This window comes from Oratosquilla oratoria, chromosome 34, assembly GCF_046742065.1.
Source record: "Oratosquilla oratoria isolate Oo_2021 chromosome 34, ASM4674206v1, whole genome shotgun sequence".
Classification (NCBI taxonomy): domain Eukaryota; kingdom Metazoa; phylum Arthropoda; class Malacostraca; order Stomatopoda; family Squillidae; genus Oratosquilla; species Oratosquilla oratoria.
Genome location: NC_134810.1, coordinates 39840290 through 39857789, shown reverse-complemented (window position 1 = coordinate 39857789; position 17500 = coordinate 39840290). Strand labels below are relative to the sequence as shown.

The window sequence follows — 17500 nt, the reverse complement described above, 5'->3', positions numbered from 1 at the left end:
AGAGAGAGAGAGAGAGAGAGAGAGAGAGAGAGAGAGAGAGAGAGAGAGAGAGAGAGAGAGAGAGAGAGAGAGAGAGAGAGAGAGAGATTAAGAGAGAGATAGAGAGAGAGAGAGAGAGATAGGAATCTTTTAAATTAGTGCAGTTCTGGACACATAAACACACATACATGTGTGTATATGTGTGTGTGTATGTGTGCGTGCATATAAGCGTGCGTGCGTTGTGTGTGTGTGTGTGTGTGTGTGTGTGTGTGTGTGTGTGTGTGTGTGTGTGTGTGTGTGTGTGTGTGTGTGTGTGTGTGTGTGCGCGCGCAGGTATCACAATTGAAAACGGGATGATGGAGACAAACTAGGCCTCCAATTCTCACTGAAAGGAAATCAGGAAGAATGTAAGGAGGAAAGGCAGCAATAACGAAAGGGGGAAGAACGACCAAAGAAGGAAATAATAAAAGAAATGGAGAAAGACGTCGATGTTGAAAGGCTACGAAGGAGATAAATAGATAATGAGGAAAAGAACAGGAGGGGAAAGGAAGAAAAGAAGAAAAGGACGCAGATGAAGTAGAAAGCAAAACAATGAAAGTGAAAGAAAAGGAAAAGGAGGAGAAGGAGGAGGAAAAGGAGGAGAAGAAGGAGGATAAAGAGAAGAAGAAAGAGGAGGAGAAGGAGAAGAAAAAAGAGAAGAAAAAGAATATGAAGAAAATAACAACAGTGGGAGGAAAGAGGAAAATGTGAAAGAATACAAAAAGAAGAAGAAGAAGAAGAAGAAGAGGAAGAAGAGGAAGAAGAGAAAGGAGAGAGGAAGAAGAGGAAGAAGAAGAAAGATAGAGGAGGGGGAAGGAAATAACAACAGTGGGAGGGAAGAGGAAAATGTGAAAGAATACAGAAAGAAGAAGAAGAAGAAGAAGAAGAAGAAGAAGAAGAAGAAGAAGAAGAAGAAGAAGAAGAAGAAGAAGAAGAAGAAGAAGAAGAAGAAGAAGAAGAAGAAGAAGAAGAAGAAGAAGAAGAAGAAGAAGAAGAAGAAGAAGAAGAAGAAGAAGAAGAAGAAGAAGAAGAAGAAGAAGAAGAAGAAGAAGAAGAAGAAGAAGAAGAAGAAGAAGAAGAAGAAGAAGAAGAAGAAGAAGAAGAAGAAGCGGGGGCAGAAACCACCAACATCACAAAAAAAAAAAAAAAATCTTATAAATAGATTTTGGTCGCCACTGCCCACTAACCTCTTGAAGACTTTCCTCGTTTCCTGAGCAGAAGAATCCTTTTTGGGTCCTGGCTTCCAGACATCCAAGCACACAGACAAGTAACCCAACATTCAAAACAGACAGAAGAATAAAGAGAGTTACATGATAAATTGACAGGACAGAGAAGTCAGTAGTGATTGAGCAAGTGACTATGGGAAGTGCGCAGGCCGCGTGAGCTAAGTTAGGGAGTGAGAGTGAGTGAGAGTGAGTGAGTGAGGGGAGTGGGTGAGGGCGTGAGGTAGGTGAAACTTACCACTGAGGTAGGCGTTTGTGTCATCGTTGCGATATTCATCAAAGAAGTCTGGAGCTTCGTCTGGAAGTGCGAGAAGGATTAAGCGTTAGTAGTCCGTGGGGGGAGGGAGGGAGGGAATAGGCTACAAGGGGGGGGGGGCTTAGGGGGGTGGGAGGCTAAGGCAGTATCGGCAACACGGGGAGTGTAAAGAGCAGGGAGTGCTTCAGAGTGGAAAAGTGACGTAAACACACAAAATAAGAAGTAGGAAAGTGAAGTGTTCGATTTATGAGGTGTTCGATTTATGAGGTAGAGATTTCAGAAGTGGTACAATACATTGGTGGGCTGTAACAGGGGAGACGGGAGTTTGTCGTGCTAGAAGTGAACGTGGTACTAATATAAAAACAGAAAGGTAACGAGATTAATGAGAAGCAATGGTTTATATAGAGACGAAGACCTGGGTCCCAGAAAGGCAGGAATCTGTGATGACAGAACGATAGGAGTCCATTTGACTAAAGGTACGTTTTGCTTTATACGATTATCGCTCAACGATGATCGTTCACGGCTCAGTGATGATCGTCAAACTCTAAAACACTAATTCGTTGTTATTTGAATGGGGCTGTTTTGCTTCGAGGTGCTGAATACGAGGCTGATAATTTTAACCGAATCTACCAACGAGTTTACCCAAATATGAGAGATCAGTCATTGGCTGTGGCAAGTTGATAATCGTAGTGAGCAAAACGTATCTTAATCCCCAGTCATATTAAGCTTACGACCTGTTTCCGATCACCTTCGACCGAAAATCAAGCGATCGGTCGGCGACACAAAATCCTACGTAAGGAATTGAAATGGAAAAAGTTAATGTGGTTGATAAGATGAAAGTCTATGTACTGGGGACTATTCAGTGTGTGTTGTAATATATCTATCTATTTATCTATCTTATTACCGACTACCAGTGACTTCCAAAGACTACTTGCAACTGGCTGGGGACCACCAGGTCACCGGTGGTCGGAAACAGGTCGTAAGATTGGTGTGACTGAGCCCTTAATGAGGTCAGAGGTCAGAGGTCAGGGTAAACGAAGAACAGAATTAGGACTTCGGGGAGAAGATCTTACATCGCTGAGGGGTGGGATCCAAAGTAGGTCTCAAAAACGAGAGGTAAAGGGGAGAATGGGAGGGAGAGTGGGAGGAAGAGTGGGAGGGAGAGTGTGAGGTAGAGTGTGAGGTAGAGTGTGAGGGAGAGTGGGAGCGAGCGTGTGAGGGAAAGTTGAAGGAAGATTGGGAGGGAGAGTGGGAGGGAGAGTAGGAAGGAGAGTAGGAAGGAGAGTGGGAGGGAGAGTAGGAGGGAGAGTGGGAGGGAGAGTAGGAGGGAGAGTGGGAGGGAGAGTAGGAGAGTAGGAGGGAGAGTGGGAGGGAGAGTAGGAGGGAGAGTGGGAGGGAGAGTGGGAGAGAAAGTGTGGGAGAGAAAGAATATAAAGTGACATAAGGATAGGGGAACAATGAATGTTGATCAAACAAACAACAGAATTGAGACAGATGAAAATACGGTCGTTAGACTTTGGAATGGGATGTAGCGAGGCACAGATATGACAACCCATAGTACCAGAGGCATAGGAGACTTTAGGGAGTTGGTAGGGGGATCAGGGGCCGAATTTATAAAAGATCCTAACCCGTAAGTCTAGACATAAATCTTCAAAATAGCGGAGATTTTACCTAAATACCCCTATGTTGGCGACCTAAATACTTATCTCTAGAATGTCTAGACAAAAGCATTTAGGTAAAATCTCCGCCATTTTGAAGATTTATGTCTAGACTTTGGGGTTAGGATCTTTTATAAACTCGGCATCAGAGGTGTACCAAAGACTTTAGATCCAAGGTTGATAGTCACTACAGAATCACCACTTCACGTTTTTGGCGAGTCTAAGTTGACCATCCACACTGACAAACCATGTTATGCCAACAGTAATAATAACTACATTTTCGGTTACAAAAGAAGTTACAGATGGTAATCCTGTTACAAAATGGTAACCCTGGAGTGATTATAACTAAATCTTCATTGTCGGCTACATCTCTGATCCCCTACCCTCTCCCTAGCGTTCACTGTCTCTGAACCCTTTGACGTACTTTAAAGATTTTGTTATGATTAAGGGAAGATTATTTTATGCAATTAAGAGGAGCAAATCAGTCTTCAAATGAATCTCGACAGATCACGACCCAATCTAGGCCCGCTTAACCGCATAAAAGTACCTGTTCTTAGCCTGAATAAAATCTTTAAAGTGTATCACCGTGTTGAAGAGGATGATTCTATGGTTTGTCATTTTTGGAAACTGATGGGAAAAGGATTGGAGGTTGGGAGAATCAATGATCAAAAGTGTGCTAAAAGTTTACGAGGTATAGGAAGAGAAAAGGAATTTGGACTCTCGGAGAACATGCTATTATGAGGCAGCCAAGCACGGGGCTAAGTGAGGGGGGATCAAGGACAAGAGCAAAACTAACGTGAATCGAAGAAGTTGTCAAAAAACAGCTGTAGAAAGAGACAAGGAGAAGCGGTAGAGACAGAAGAGGGAGGGGAGAGGAAGAGGAGAGGGAGAGGAGAGGGGTAGGAGAGGAAGAGAAGAGTGGGAATGGGAGAGGGAGAGGAGAGGAGGGGAGGGGAAGGGAGAGGAAAAGGAGAGGGAGAGGAAGACAAGAGGGAGAGAAGAGGGAGAGGAAGAGAGGGAGAGAAGAGGGAGAGGAAGACGAGAGGGAGAGGGGAGGGAGAGGAGATGGAGAGGAGATGGAGGAGAGGGAGAGGAGAGGGAGAGAAGAGGGAGAGGAGAGGGGGAGGAGACGGAGAGGAGCGGGAGAGAAAGATGAGAGGGAGAGGAGACGGAGAGGAGAGGGAGAGAAAAGGGGGAGGAGAGGGAGAGCAGAGGGAGAGGGAGAGGAGAGAGGAAGGGGAGTGGAAAGGGAAGAAGGTGATGAGAGGGAGAGAGGGGGAGAGAGGAAGAAGAGGAGAGGAGATTGAGAGGAGAGGCGATGGAGAGGAGAGGGAAAGCAGAGGTAGAGAGAAGAGTGGGAGAGGAGAGATAACGAAGAGGGAATGGAGAGGGAGAGGAGAGAGAGAAGAGAGGGAGGAGAGGGGGAGGAGAGGAGAAGAGTGGGAGAGGGGAGGGAGATGACATAGGGAGAGAAGAGAGGGAGGAGAGGGGGAGGAGAGGAGAAGAGTGGGAGAGGGGAGGGAGATGACATAGGGAGAGGAGAGGAAGAGAAGAGGGAGGAAGGGTAAGGTTAGAATGGTAGAGGAGAGGGGGAGAGGAGATGAAAACGATGGGGAGAGGAGACGTAAACGATAGGGAGAAGAGAAGAGGAGAGGAGAGGAGAGGAGAGGAAGACGAGAGGAAATGGGAAATGGAGAGGAGATGGAAAGGAGGGGGAGAGGAGAGGGAGACGGAGAGGAGACGGAGAGGAGAGGGAGAGGAGATGGAGAGGAGGGGGAGAGGAGATGGAGAGGAGGGGGAGAGGAGATGGAGAGGAGGGGGAGAGGAGGGGGAGAGGAGAGGGAGAGGAGAAGGAAAGGAGAGGGAGAGGAGAGGGAAAGGAGAAGGAGAGGAAAGAGAAAGGAAAGAGAGAGGAGAGGGAGAGGAAAGGAAGAGAAGAGGGAGAGGAGAGAGAGAGAGGAGAGGGAGAGGAGAAAGGATGAGGAAAGGAAGAGGAGAGAGGATGAGGACACGAAGAGGAGAGGGAGAGGAGAGGGAAAGGAGAGGGAGAGGAGAGAGAGAGGAGGGGAGAGGAGGAGAGGGAGAGGAGAGAGAGAGGAGAGGGAGAGGAGAGAGAAAGGAGAAGGATAGGTGAGAGAGAGATGAAAGGGAAAGGAGAGGGAGAGGGAAGAGAGAGGAGAGAGCGAGAGGAGAGAGCGAGAGGAAAGCGAGAGGAGAAAGGATGAGGAGAAGGAGAGGAGAAGGAGAGGAAAGGGAGTGGACAGGGAGAGGAGGGGGAGGAGAGGGGAGGGGAGAGAAGGAGAGAGGGAAGGAGAGCGGGAAGAGAGGGGGAAGAGAAGTAGAAGAAAGGGAGAGGGAGAGGCGAGGAAGAGAAGAAGGAGGGAGTGGGGGGAGGAGAGGGTAAGGAGAGGGGGAGAGAGGGAGGAGATAAAGAAAGATAGCGGAGAGATAGGAAGAGGAGCGAGGGAGAGGGGAAGGAGAGAAGAGTGTGAGAGCGAGAGGGAAGTGAGGTGATAGACGCAGAAGACAAAGAAAGATGAGTTGAAGTTTTACCCTCTTAGTGTGATTCTAGATTTATTGTCTCCTGTTTGAGGTCAGACGAATTCATTCAACCAAAAGGACTCTGGAACGAAGCAGTCCAGCACACACATGAATGAAGACAATTGACGCCAAAACAAGGTGTATGATGTCTGAAGATGACGTTTTCCCCGACAAAAATTATCAAGGGTGACGCTAACAAGGTCATCATATTAAGACAACAGGGCTGGACTCGCGGTAATGGAATCAAACTGGACAAATTTAGATTTAAGAAGGAAATAGGCAAGAATTGGTTTGCTAATGGGGTGGTCAACGAATGGACTAGACTTAGTAACCATGTAGTGAGCGCTGAAACTATCAGTTGTTTTAAGAAACGGTTAGACAACTTTATGGACGGGGATGACAGGTGGTAATGGACATGGAACTGCCTAGTATAGGCCTTATGGTCTCTTGCAGTCTCCTTCATTCTTGTGTTCTTATGTGACTGCCTACTCATCGTGCGAAAGGTCTTTCTGGGGCATAAGGAGGCATGGGGATATGCCATATGTTGTCTATGACAGAACATATGAGGACAGGAAGACACGGTTGAAATATCGGAGTATACAAGGAATCTGAGGGAGCATAGTGAAATGCTATGGCATCGAGAGTTGAGATTGATCAAAATAATAAAAAAAAACTGGGGTTGATCAAAATAATTGTTCAAAAAAAGTTGGGGTTGATAAAAAAAAATGGGGTTGATCAAAATATTTTTTCAAAAAAGTTGGGGTTGATCAAAATATTTTTTCAAAAAAGTCGGGGTTGATCATAATAAGTTTTCAAAAATTGGGGTTGATCAAAATAAGTCTTCAAAAAAGTTAAGGTTGATCAAAATTATTTAAAAAAAAATTGGGGTTGATCAAAATTATTTTTCAAAAAAGTTGGGATTGATCAAAATAAAGGATACGATGGACCTCAAAGAGCTTATGGGAACAGAATGGGCATGTGCCAAACGTCGGACCTTACAAGGAGGCTGAGAATATATAAACAAAATCCCATGGTATATAGAAACTTAAAGAACATATGAAGCTGGGGCTGACGAAGATGAAGGGACATTAGGAGCTAAAATGAAAAGTTGGGAATTCACCTGATCATGGAAAATATTCGCGAGGAAAACTGGATCGCAAATGTCGCATACTGGAGTATGGAAAGGCTACGCGGCATGCTGTGGCATACAAGGATACCATGAACATTGACACCAGCATTGACTTTCCTATGGCTATTCAAATGTGGAAGGAATATGCCAAGAAAGATGACCTACAAGAACAAGGCATGAATAGGATGCCTATGTATTTGAGGAAATGAGATTCGAAAGGGAATAAAGTAGATGAGTATTTGAAGAACGTTTTTACTATGGAAGGATATTGGAGCATGTAGAATAAGATGACTATGTTTACGAGAAAGTGAGATCCGAAAGGGAATGAAGTAGATGAATATTTGAAGAACATTTTCACTATGGAAGGATACGGGAGCACGTAGGAGCGGAGGAGAGCAACGAGGTTCCAGGGATTCAAGACATAGGTCATACCTACAACATTATGAAGAATATGAAGGGCACAAAGGAATACTGAGGAGGATATAGAAACGTGGCTAGCAATGGGTGACATTATGGGGAGGAGATATGGGTGGCGGATGGGAATGGGGGAAAGAGGGGTGATGAGATGAGAAGAATGGGTAAGGCACACAAAAAGAAGAGGGGATGGAATGGAAGGAGGAGTGGAAGCTAAGAGGAGGAAAGAGGCTAAGAGAGCAAAATGAGGAGACGAGAAGAAAAGGGACAGAAAGAAAGAGGGTGTGGGAGACAAAGAGAGACGAAACAGAGGAAAGAGATTGAAATTAAGGAAGAGGCGAGAGACGAGGAGAAGGATACGTCTCCGGGAGGGGGGGGAGGAAGAAGGGAAAAAGGTGAAGAGGATCCTGAAGGAGGGAGGGAGAGGGAGGGAGAGAGAGAGAGAGAGAGAGAGAGAGAGAGAGAGAGAGAGAGAGAGAGAGAGAGAGAGAGAGAGAGAGAGAGAGAGAGATAGAGAGAGAGGTAGAGAGAAAGAGAGAGATAGAGAGAGAGGTAGAGAGATAGAGAGGTAGAGAGATAGAGAGAGAGAGAGAGAGATAGAGAGAGAGAGAGAGAGAGAGAGAGAGAGAGAGAGAGAGAGAGAGAGAGAGAGAGAGAGAGAGAGAGAGAGAGAGAGAGAGAGAGAGAGAGAGAGAGAGAGAGAGAGAGAGAGGTAGAGAGAGAGGTAGAGAGAGAGGTAGAGAGGTAGAGAGAGAGAGAGAGAGGTAGAGAGAGAGAGAGAGAGAGAGAGAGAGAGAGAGAGAGAGAGAGAGAGAGAGAGAGAGAGAGAGAGAGAGAGAGAGAGAGAGAGAGGAGAGAGAGAAGAGAGAGAGAGAGAGAGAGAGAGAGAGGTAGAGAGAGAGAGAGAGAGAGAGAGAGAGAGAGAGAGAGAGAAGAGAGAGATAGAGAGACAGGTAGAGAGATAGAGAGACAGGTAGAGAGATAGAGAGAGAGAGATAGGTCGAGAGAGAGGTAGAGAGATAGAGAGAGAGGTAGAGAGAGAGGGAAAGAGAGGTAGAGAGAGATAGAGAGAGAGAAAGAGAGGTAGAGAGAGAGAGAGGTAGAGAAGTAGAGAGAGGTAGGGAGAGAGAGAAAAAAAGAGGTAGAGAGAGAGAAACAGAGGTAGATAGAAAGGGAGAGAGAGAGGGAGAGAGATAGAGAGAAAGAGAGAGAGAGAGAGAGATAGAGAGAGAGAGAATAGAGAGAGAGAGAGGCAGAGAGAGAGAGAGAGAGGTAGAGAGAGAGAGAGAGAGAGAGAGAGAGAGGTAGAGAGAGAGAGAGAGAGAGAGAGAGAGAGAGAGAGAGAGAGAGAGAGAGAGAGAGAGAGAGAGAGAGAGAGAGAGAGAGAGAGAGAGAGAGAAAGGAAAAATCCCATGAGTAAAAGATGGCCTTAGGAGAGATCTTCTTAAGAAAGGATGAGGGGGTCTCCGGAGATGGTGAGCAGGGAAAGGGACAGCACGACGGGGAAGGGGGTTCTTAGGATGAGAAGAAGAGAAGCGACTCACATTTCCCCGAAGAAAGAGGCAGCGGTCCCTGGATCTCCTTAGGGAGGTGAACAGGTGCATGGGCGGGATGGGACGGGGTGGGACGGGGTGAGGTGGGAGCTGGATTGGGGGAGGGGCAGCCGGAAGGGATTATCAATGGGATTTATCAGGAAGTGGAAGCTTCAAGGGGATTACAGGAGCAAGAGGGAAATAATTATCCCCTACTGGGAAACGAGTGAGGGGAAAGGACACAGTTTTGTTCACTTGTATGTAATTCAGTGGTTGGTGTCTTCTTCCAAAGGTACTGTGGGTAATGTGTATCTTCGGGTTGTATATCTACGACCTTGAAGAGATATACGCATCGTAAGTGTCCGGTGCATAGAAACGCGACCGGTGCAGCTTAGCCAAAAAAAAAAAAAAAAGCCAGCCACTGTAGTACCTATACAAGAGAAAACAACTGTTTCTCGGGTGAGGAAATACAAGTGTAGAGAGATAATCGTACTAGTTTCAAGCACAGTTTAGTAAAAACGCTTCTCTTATCATTATTAGAGAAGGCGAATGATTAGGAAAAGAAGAACAGGGGGGAACCTTAATGCTAAGAACAGTAAGAGCAGGAAGAAGAGGAAGAGGATAAGGAAGAAGATAAGGAAGAGGAAGAGGATTAGAAGGAGGAAGAGGCGGAATAGAAGGAGAAGGAATAGGAAAAGAAGGAGGAGGAGGAACAGGAAGAGAAGATTAAGGAAGAGAAGAATGCGGAGCAGCAGGAGGAGGAGGGAGAGGAGGGAGTGAGGAGAAGGAAGATGAAGGAAGATGATGGAAGATGCGGAGTAGCAGATGTTGAAGCAGAAGGAGTAGGAAGAGCAGGAGGAGGAAGAAGAACAGGAGAAGGAAAGGAGGGAGAGGAGGGAGAGGAAGGAGAGGAGGAAGAGGAGGAGAAAGGTGGAGGAGGAGTGTGGAGGAAGAGGATGAGGATGAGGAGGAAGAGGAGGGAGAGAAGGGAGAAGAAGGAGAGGAAGAAGAGGAAGAAGAGGAGGGAGAGGAAGGAGAGGAGGGAGAGGAGGAGGGAGAGGAGAAGGGAGAGGAGGAGGAAGAAGGAAGGAGGTAGAGGAGGAAGAGGAGGAAGAGGAGGAGGGAGAGGAGAGAGAGGAAGAGTAGGAAGAGGAGGAAGAGGAGGGAAAGGAGGGAAAGGAAGGAGAGGAGGGAGAGGAGGGAGAGGAGGGAAGGAGGAGGAAGAGGGGGGAAAGGAGGGAAAGGAGAGGAGGGAGAGGAGGAGGAAGAGGAGGAAGAGGAGGAAGAGGAGGAAGAGGAGGAAGAGGAGGAAGAGGAAGAAGAGGAGGAAGAGGAGGAAGAGGAGGAAGAGGAGGAAGAGGAGGAAGAGGAGAAACTGCCAGGGTTTATGAGGCGACAGCTCAACTTGGGAGACCATCGCCAGTAAGTGAAAATTGCTGCGGAGTCCAGGAACCTCACTCTTCCCCCAGGAGTACAATTTGGGTTTCGGGAGCAAAGCACAGGAGAGGAAAAATGTGGACCTTTGTGCCATCCAGAAGGTATGCGGCCTTGGTACAAAAAAAAAAAAAAAAATCTGGAAGTACAAGTGTTGCGGTGGAGTGCAAAGGAAACGGGGGAACCAGTGCAGGCTGGATTCTAGTGAAAGAGGGGAAACAGGAAGGGTTGAGAGAGGAAGGGAGAGGGGAGAAGAGAGGGGAGGGGAGGGGAGGGGAGGGAGGGGCGATGAAGTGAAAATAGGTTCGAGGGAAAGGGGGGGGGTGGAGTAACAGCGAGGGGAAAAAGGGGAAGCGAAGTGAAAAGTGGCCTTTATTTACATACAAATAACCGTTCTAGCATACATCACTCCTCAAACGAGAGACCAACTCTAACTTTGAATTTTAGTCCTCGGCTCCTGAATTTCACGTAACCCCTTATGAAAAAGATAATTCAGTGTTTCAGCCTGAGACCTTTTTCGGAAGATATAAACTGCCTTTGTAGATCCCAAAATAGCGATTAGATTATCCCTAGTACCAGAAGAGACAAGCAAGACATTAACATCCATGATTAAATCATATGACGAAGAAAGACAATTTATCTAACCTTTCGAAAACAACAGGTTTCCCTAGAATGTTCTAGTAACATCTATAATAAGATACACAAGACAAAAAAGGCGACAGTGTTTAGGCCAATCAATAGCATTTCATAAAAACCATCTATCTGTTCCAGTGACTTGTAATCAATAACGAAAGAATCTCGTGAAGCGTTAAGAAAGAGGAATAGTTTATACAACCTTCAGTCAGTCTCTCCGCTGCCCAGACTTTCATATGTACGACAATATTTCACCTGATAACCTGTGCGTATGTATACTCACACACACACATTATATACCGGTACATCATATATATATATATATATATATATATATATATATATATATATATATATATATATATATATAAATATATATATATATATATATATATGTGTGTGTGTGTGTGTGTGTGTGTGTGTGTGTGTGTGTGTGTGTGTGTGTGTGTGTGTGTGTGTGTGTGTGTGTGTGTGTGTGTATGTTTGGATGTATGTGCGTATGTGTGGATATAATGCATGTATGTATGTATGTGTTTATGGATGGATGGATAGATGGATGGATGGATGGATGGATAGATGGATGGGTGGATGTATATATGTATATATGGATGTATGTACGTACGTACAGGACTAGACTGTTCACAACAATTTAACAATTCATCAGACGTGATTAGAAAACCACAATTGCTGGGCTGGTCACGCAACAAACACCAAAGACAATAAATACGAGGAGAAATGACGATCTCATATTTCGCGTATTGCCAAGTACAAGCCCGACACACTTCGAAGAATATACTTTGAGAGACCGCAGATTTTATTTGTGACGTCAAGTCGCTTCAACAGATCGTAATCAGAGTATTTCGTTCAAAATGTTTAATTTTTTTTTTCTTCCGACATTCTATAGATTATCAGAGATCATATTTTAAACTATTATAATTTTCGTATTTTTATTACTTATTTATATTGTTACCAATTTATTTTTTATTTGCTTTAGCTAGCCCAAAATATCTTTAGTCTTCGTCGAAAGACTCAAAGTCTGGTATAAAAAAAAAATCTACTTACGGATTGGGTAAAATAAACTTTATTTTGTCTTTACTACTTTTCTTACTTCAATTATATCTTTTGGTGACAAACGAAACAAATCGTAAACACCCGAGATCTAGGAGACAGATTTCCCTTCCCCAGTTACGACTGTGTTTTGGAGTCTGAATGAAGATTATTCCCCAACACTGCAATGGCCCGGGGTTCTGGTCTCTGCATACGAAATATTCTTCCAAGATCTTTGTTAACTTTACTATTCTCGAGATGGACTGGTTGAAAGATGCAGTTCCATCTATTTCTTTAACTGCTAGAATATGTACGCAGGAAATTGTAGGGAGGTTTTGAGAAGTATGGGGAGGAGTAGAGAAAGGAGAAGAAGACAGGTGGGGAAGAATGTCTAAATAGAGGGGGTCAGGGTGAGATGAATCTGGCATAGCCATGATTGGGGGGAGGGGGGGTTGCATATGCCAAAATGCTTCCCCCTCCCAAAAAAAAAATCCCAGTTTTGTAAATCATACCTAGGGTGAGTGGAGAGAAGAGGAAAAGAGGAAGGGAGGAAGAAGGAAGATTATGAATGAGAGAGGAGAACTGAAGGAGGAATGGAAAAGGTTGAGGGAGAAGTAAAGAGTGGATGCCAAATCCTAAGGAACACTGAAAAGGTTTTGCCTCAAGTTTTTCTACCGATCTAAGATGAAGAATATTCAAGTAAAGGATTGCACGGTGAAGGAATGGCGGAAGAACGGAACGTGAGAAGGAAGGACGAAACACTATGGATATGAAAGAAGATCGAAACGAAGATAAAAAAAAAAAGTGTGTAGTTTCCAAGGACGGGGTAAGTAGGAGGAGTGTGGGAGGGGGAGTAGGAGTTATGATGGAGTGTCTACTGAGAAGTTGCAGGAATGTCAATATAGGGAATCAGATCTTCTTACGCTAGGAGTACAAAATGAAATAGGATATCAAACTCCTTTACACTAAGAGTACAAACTAAAGAGTGACACATCATAGTAATAAAGGGAATCAAATTCCCTTACGCTAAGAGTACAAAATGAGGAAGAATGTCAAACTTCTTTACACTAAGAGTGCCATATAATGGACTCAATTCCTCTTATGCTAAAATATAAAATGAAAGAAAATTGTGTGGATAAAATCCACTTACGCTAGGGATGCAAAATGAAAGATTAATATACTATGGGATCAAACTCTTATGCTAAGAGTACAAAATAAGGGATTGGTATATTGTATAACAATTTCCCCTTAATCTAGTGGTGCAGAACATAGGACTAATGGATATGATGAAATCAAATCCTCTTAAACTAAAAACATCTGATATTAAGGGATTATGAAGTCGGGATTTCTAATACATATAAGCTAGTCAGGAGGACAAAGTAAAGACAAGTTGATTTCCCATACTTTGGGGTACAATGGAAGATCGTCGTATGTTTTGAAGTCTGATAAAGAATTCGTAAGGTTTTTGGTGATGTCATCCATTGGTGAAAAAAATAATAACTCCCCTATGGTGCAAGTAGTCTAGAATAAGTAAAAGACATATCATATAGTATAAGTACAGAATAAGAAAATGTGTTTTTTAGCTCCTTATGATAAAAGTAGTTTAGAATAAGTAAGATACATTTTATACAGTAAAAGTACAGAATATAGAAAAATAATTCCCTTATGGTGAAAGTAGCTAAGAGTAAGACATATACAGTGAATGTACAGAATGAAAACTAGTTTTTTTTTTCATTCTTCTATGGTGAAAGTAATCTAGAATATGTAAGAGACATCATACAGTAAAAGTACAGAATGAAACAAAGAATATATATTATACCATACAGTCGAAAAAAAGGTTAATAGTCTATAATGAAGTGATATTGGAATGTACTCGTATGACAAGACAAAAGAAGAGTAATGGCAAGACAGGATATAGGCTTTGGGAGATGAGAGAAGGAGTGTCACGTAGGTAGTTAAAAAGAAAATTTATATGTCAACTCCTCACGGATTGTCAAATAGCTAACACTAAGTTGGGACAAAGGAAAAGGAAAAGGAAAAGGAAAAGAAAAAAGGAAAAGAAAAAAAAAGGAAAAAAAAAGAAGGAGTAAGATTAACAGAGGACGGGGAAGATGTAGCTGGAAAGAATGGGTGTCTTTTGATTCAAGCTATGCAGGAAAAGGAAGGAGAGAGGAGAAAGAGGACAAGGAGAAGGAGGAGGAGGAGGAGGAAGAGGAGGAACGGAGGAGGAAGAAGCCAGAGGCGGCGAAATTGGCTCGAATGATCAGGCGGGCAAAGAACTCCACACACAAAATAGCAGTTCATCATGGCCAGACACAGGCACTCTCAAGCACGCGTATAATTGGACTCAGAACTATAAATAGCACGGACTGATTATTAGTGAATGAAATACATCATACATGAGGAGATTCACACACACACACGCACACATATATATATATATATTATATATTATATATTATATATATTATATATATATCATATATATATATATATATATATATATATATATATATATATATCATATATATATATATATATATATATATATATATATATATATACAAATAGGGTAAACATGCACGCATACATACACACATACACATACGCACATACACAAACTAGATGTTGGGAGATACAAAGACGGGTCGCCGTGAGCATAGCTCCCCTTCCTGTATAATACAACTAAGTAAATATACACGTACTAACATATATATACATACGTACACACACACACACACACACACACACACACACACACACACACACACACAGACACACACACACACACGCACAATCCTCCTCTCACTACAAAAACTGCACTAGAGCCAAACTAAGCATATGCACAAAGCCGAACAGATTTTCTGTCGAAGACACGCATGCGCCTGTTATTATCGACCGAAAGTAAGACGAGAGATCATCTTGGTTTCCCAGTGAAGGACTCATCGCCTTGGCAGCCGCTCTACCACGCTGTCATGCATTCATGCAAGCCTGCCTGGACACGCAATCATGCAACCCAAGTGCCCGTGAGCATGCAAACGGCTTAGCCATGCAATCCACACGATCATGCAACAATCACGGAGTGACATGAATTCTGTGGAATGGATAACAGAATATTCCGGATAACAGAAAATTCCGGATAACAGAATGTTCCGGATAACAGAAAATTCCGGGGGAAAGGGGAGTTTCGGATAGAGGAAGTTTTTTTTTGGATAACAGAGCTTGTCAGGAGTCCAGGAGAGAACCGGTATTTGTCTCGGGTTCGATTCTTTATGCAAACAATATGCGCAAAGATGGCCATGCTGGAGACCCTATAGCATAGTCGACGAGTAGAGATCAGTCAGTACAAGAGCGTTGTCAGCCGTCTCTACAGTAAAGGATATGGAAGGCCTCCAAGCGACCACGTTAGGAAAGAAATCTATTAACTCACAGCTGAGGGCGTCAACGGTAGTATCGATAAGGTCAAAATAGACACTGTGGCTACAAACCGATAAAACGTAGGTATCTCTATCTCTCACCACAAGCAATGTACAGTAGAAAAAAAAGTACATGTGTGTGTGTGTGTGTGTGTGTGTGTGTGTGTGTGTGTGTGTGTGTGTGTGTGTGTGTGTGTGTGTGTGTGTGTGTGTGTGTGTGTGTGTGTGTGTGTGTGTGTGTGTGTGTGTGCATAGTCGCATGTGTGACGAGTAAAACAACCTGAGTAGAAAATCCCATACACTTCCTAACGACGAGTATCAGACATCATGTGACGTCACGTCATCACGTCATCTAACGGACCTAACGGTTTCTACCTCCGTAGTGTAAAGCTCGGCCCTCTTTCTTCAGGGGAACCCAAGAGCAATCATAAACAGGATAACATAAAACATTAGCTTACTATTCGTCCTCCCCTTGCCCGGACTACAAGTTTGACCTAATCACAAAGACCCCCACCATCTGCATTTAGCTTTTGAGCAGAGCTGGGCGCGTTCCTTGGTGCGTTCCTCGTTGCGTTCCGCTTTAGTTTGACAGCGATTACTGCTCCCAAACTATTAAAGCAATATAGGTACCTGTATAGTATGTGGCCTACCTTTTGGATGTGGCCTTCGAAATTTTTCTTTGGTATAGTATGTGGCCTACCGGACTTTGATTTCGATATGAATCTGTCTTTAAGCTTTGATAGTTTGGGAGCGCTAACCGCGGCCAAACTAAATCGGAATGCACCGAGCAACGCATCGAGGAACGCACCGAGGAACGCGCCCAGCTCTGCTATTGAGGTTGTGACCTCGGCGTGCAAAGGTATTTCTCTTATTATGGTATATCATGTGGCTCCTCGTACCTCCTAATAAGCCTCTCTGTTACTGCAATGACACATTGGGGTCCACCATCTAAATTCATTAACTACAAAGGATTACAAAGGCGGTGCATTCCGACAGGAGACCTTTTGGTCCATAACTAGGTCGGCTGCGAAAAAATATAATAATAATAATAACAAAATAAAATAAAATAAAATGAAAAATAAAATATAATAAAAATTATAACAATATAAACAATAATATATAAAATAGATAAATGCATAGGTATAGTTAGGTAATAAAAAAAAACAGGAAAACAGTAAATAATAATAAATTGACAGATAAATAATAATAAATGAAAAATCAAGCAAATAATAAACAGACTCCTGTTTAACCTACTCTTGGTCAAATTGGTTCCCGGGTCGTGTCATTTCGGGTGACCTTCCATTGTTATACGCGAGATATATACTTCATCTTGACTCTCATATTGAACTTTCATTTCGCTCAGGAAGATCTATAAATGGGTATTCAGAACGAGAATAATGCCGTATTTTTCGGATACCGTAGTTACCGGTAAAGGTTTTGATACCAATACTGGAGTTATTTGTTAAGAAAATACCCGAAACTGAGGAGTACAGAAAGAGCAGTGAACAAAAAAAAAATATAAGAATGAAGAAGACTACAAAAGACTATAAGGCCTACACTTGGCAGTTCCATGTCCATTACCACCTGTCACGGCTGTCGTGGTATGAGTAAGAATATTCGAAATAGATCAAGAGTTTCCATTCTCTAACGCAAACATTCTCAACCTATTCTCTCGTGTATACCATATTTATGCTTTGCTGTTTGTACTTTAGGCTTCTAGAGGCCATTTCAGAGCTGAAGTCTGGTATCCACTAACTCGTTTTTTGGTTTTGTTATCTCTATGCCTATCTGTGAATTGAGCAAATCTCAGCGAAGAAAATCATACATGGAACAGCGCAGAGCGAAAACAATTACCGTCACAAAACAATATATATATATAAAACCTACTTTAACCGGAACACTCGATGCCAAGGAAACGCACACATTCACATCACATCCACTACAAACTCCGTCTCCATGTTACACTTATCACATCACGAACATCTCTTCACATCCTCCACGCATCATTTTGATGTCCGGGCTATCAATGGACGTTTTGACTGAGACGAATATGATTGGCTCCTAGGTTGAAACAGATCTTGTACGATCGAGACCCCTTTACTCTATTACTTTCTTTGTTTATCCTCATTTCTTTCTTCCTTTCGAAAACAACTTTTCTTTTCTTCTCTATCGTCGCATTCTTCATTTCCTCCTCGACTT

The 17500-nt window shown here is 43.3% G+C and overlaps 1 protein-coding gene across 15 annotated transcripts in view; it reads right to left on the bottom strand.

Annotated features, from left to right (window-relative positions):
- mmd (disintegrin and metalloproteinase domain-containing protein mind-meld) overlaps window positions 1-17500 on the bottom strand; it is a 781430-nt gene that overhangs the window by 471139 nt on the left and 292791 nt on the right. For all 15 annotated transcript variants that reach the window (XM_076173443.1, XM_076173455.1, XM_076173452.1 and 12 more), the window contains exon 2: window positions 1480-1542. In XM_076173443.1, coding sequence (XP_076029558.1) covers window positions 1480-1542 — 63 coding nt within the window. The remainder of the gene's footprint in view (window positions 1-1479; window positions 1543-17500) is intronic.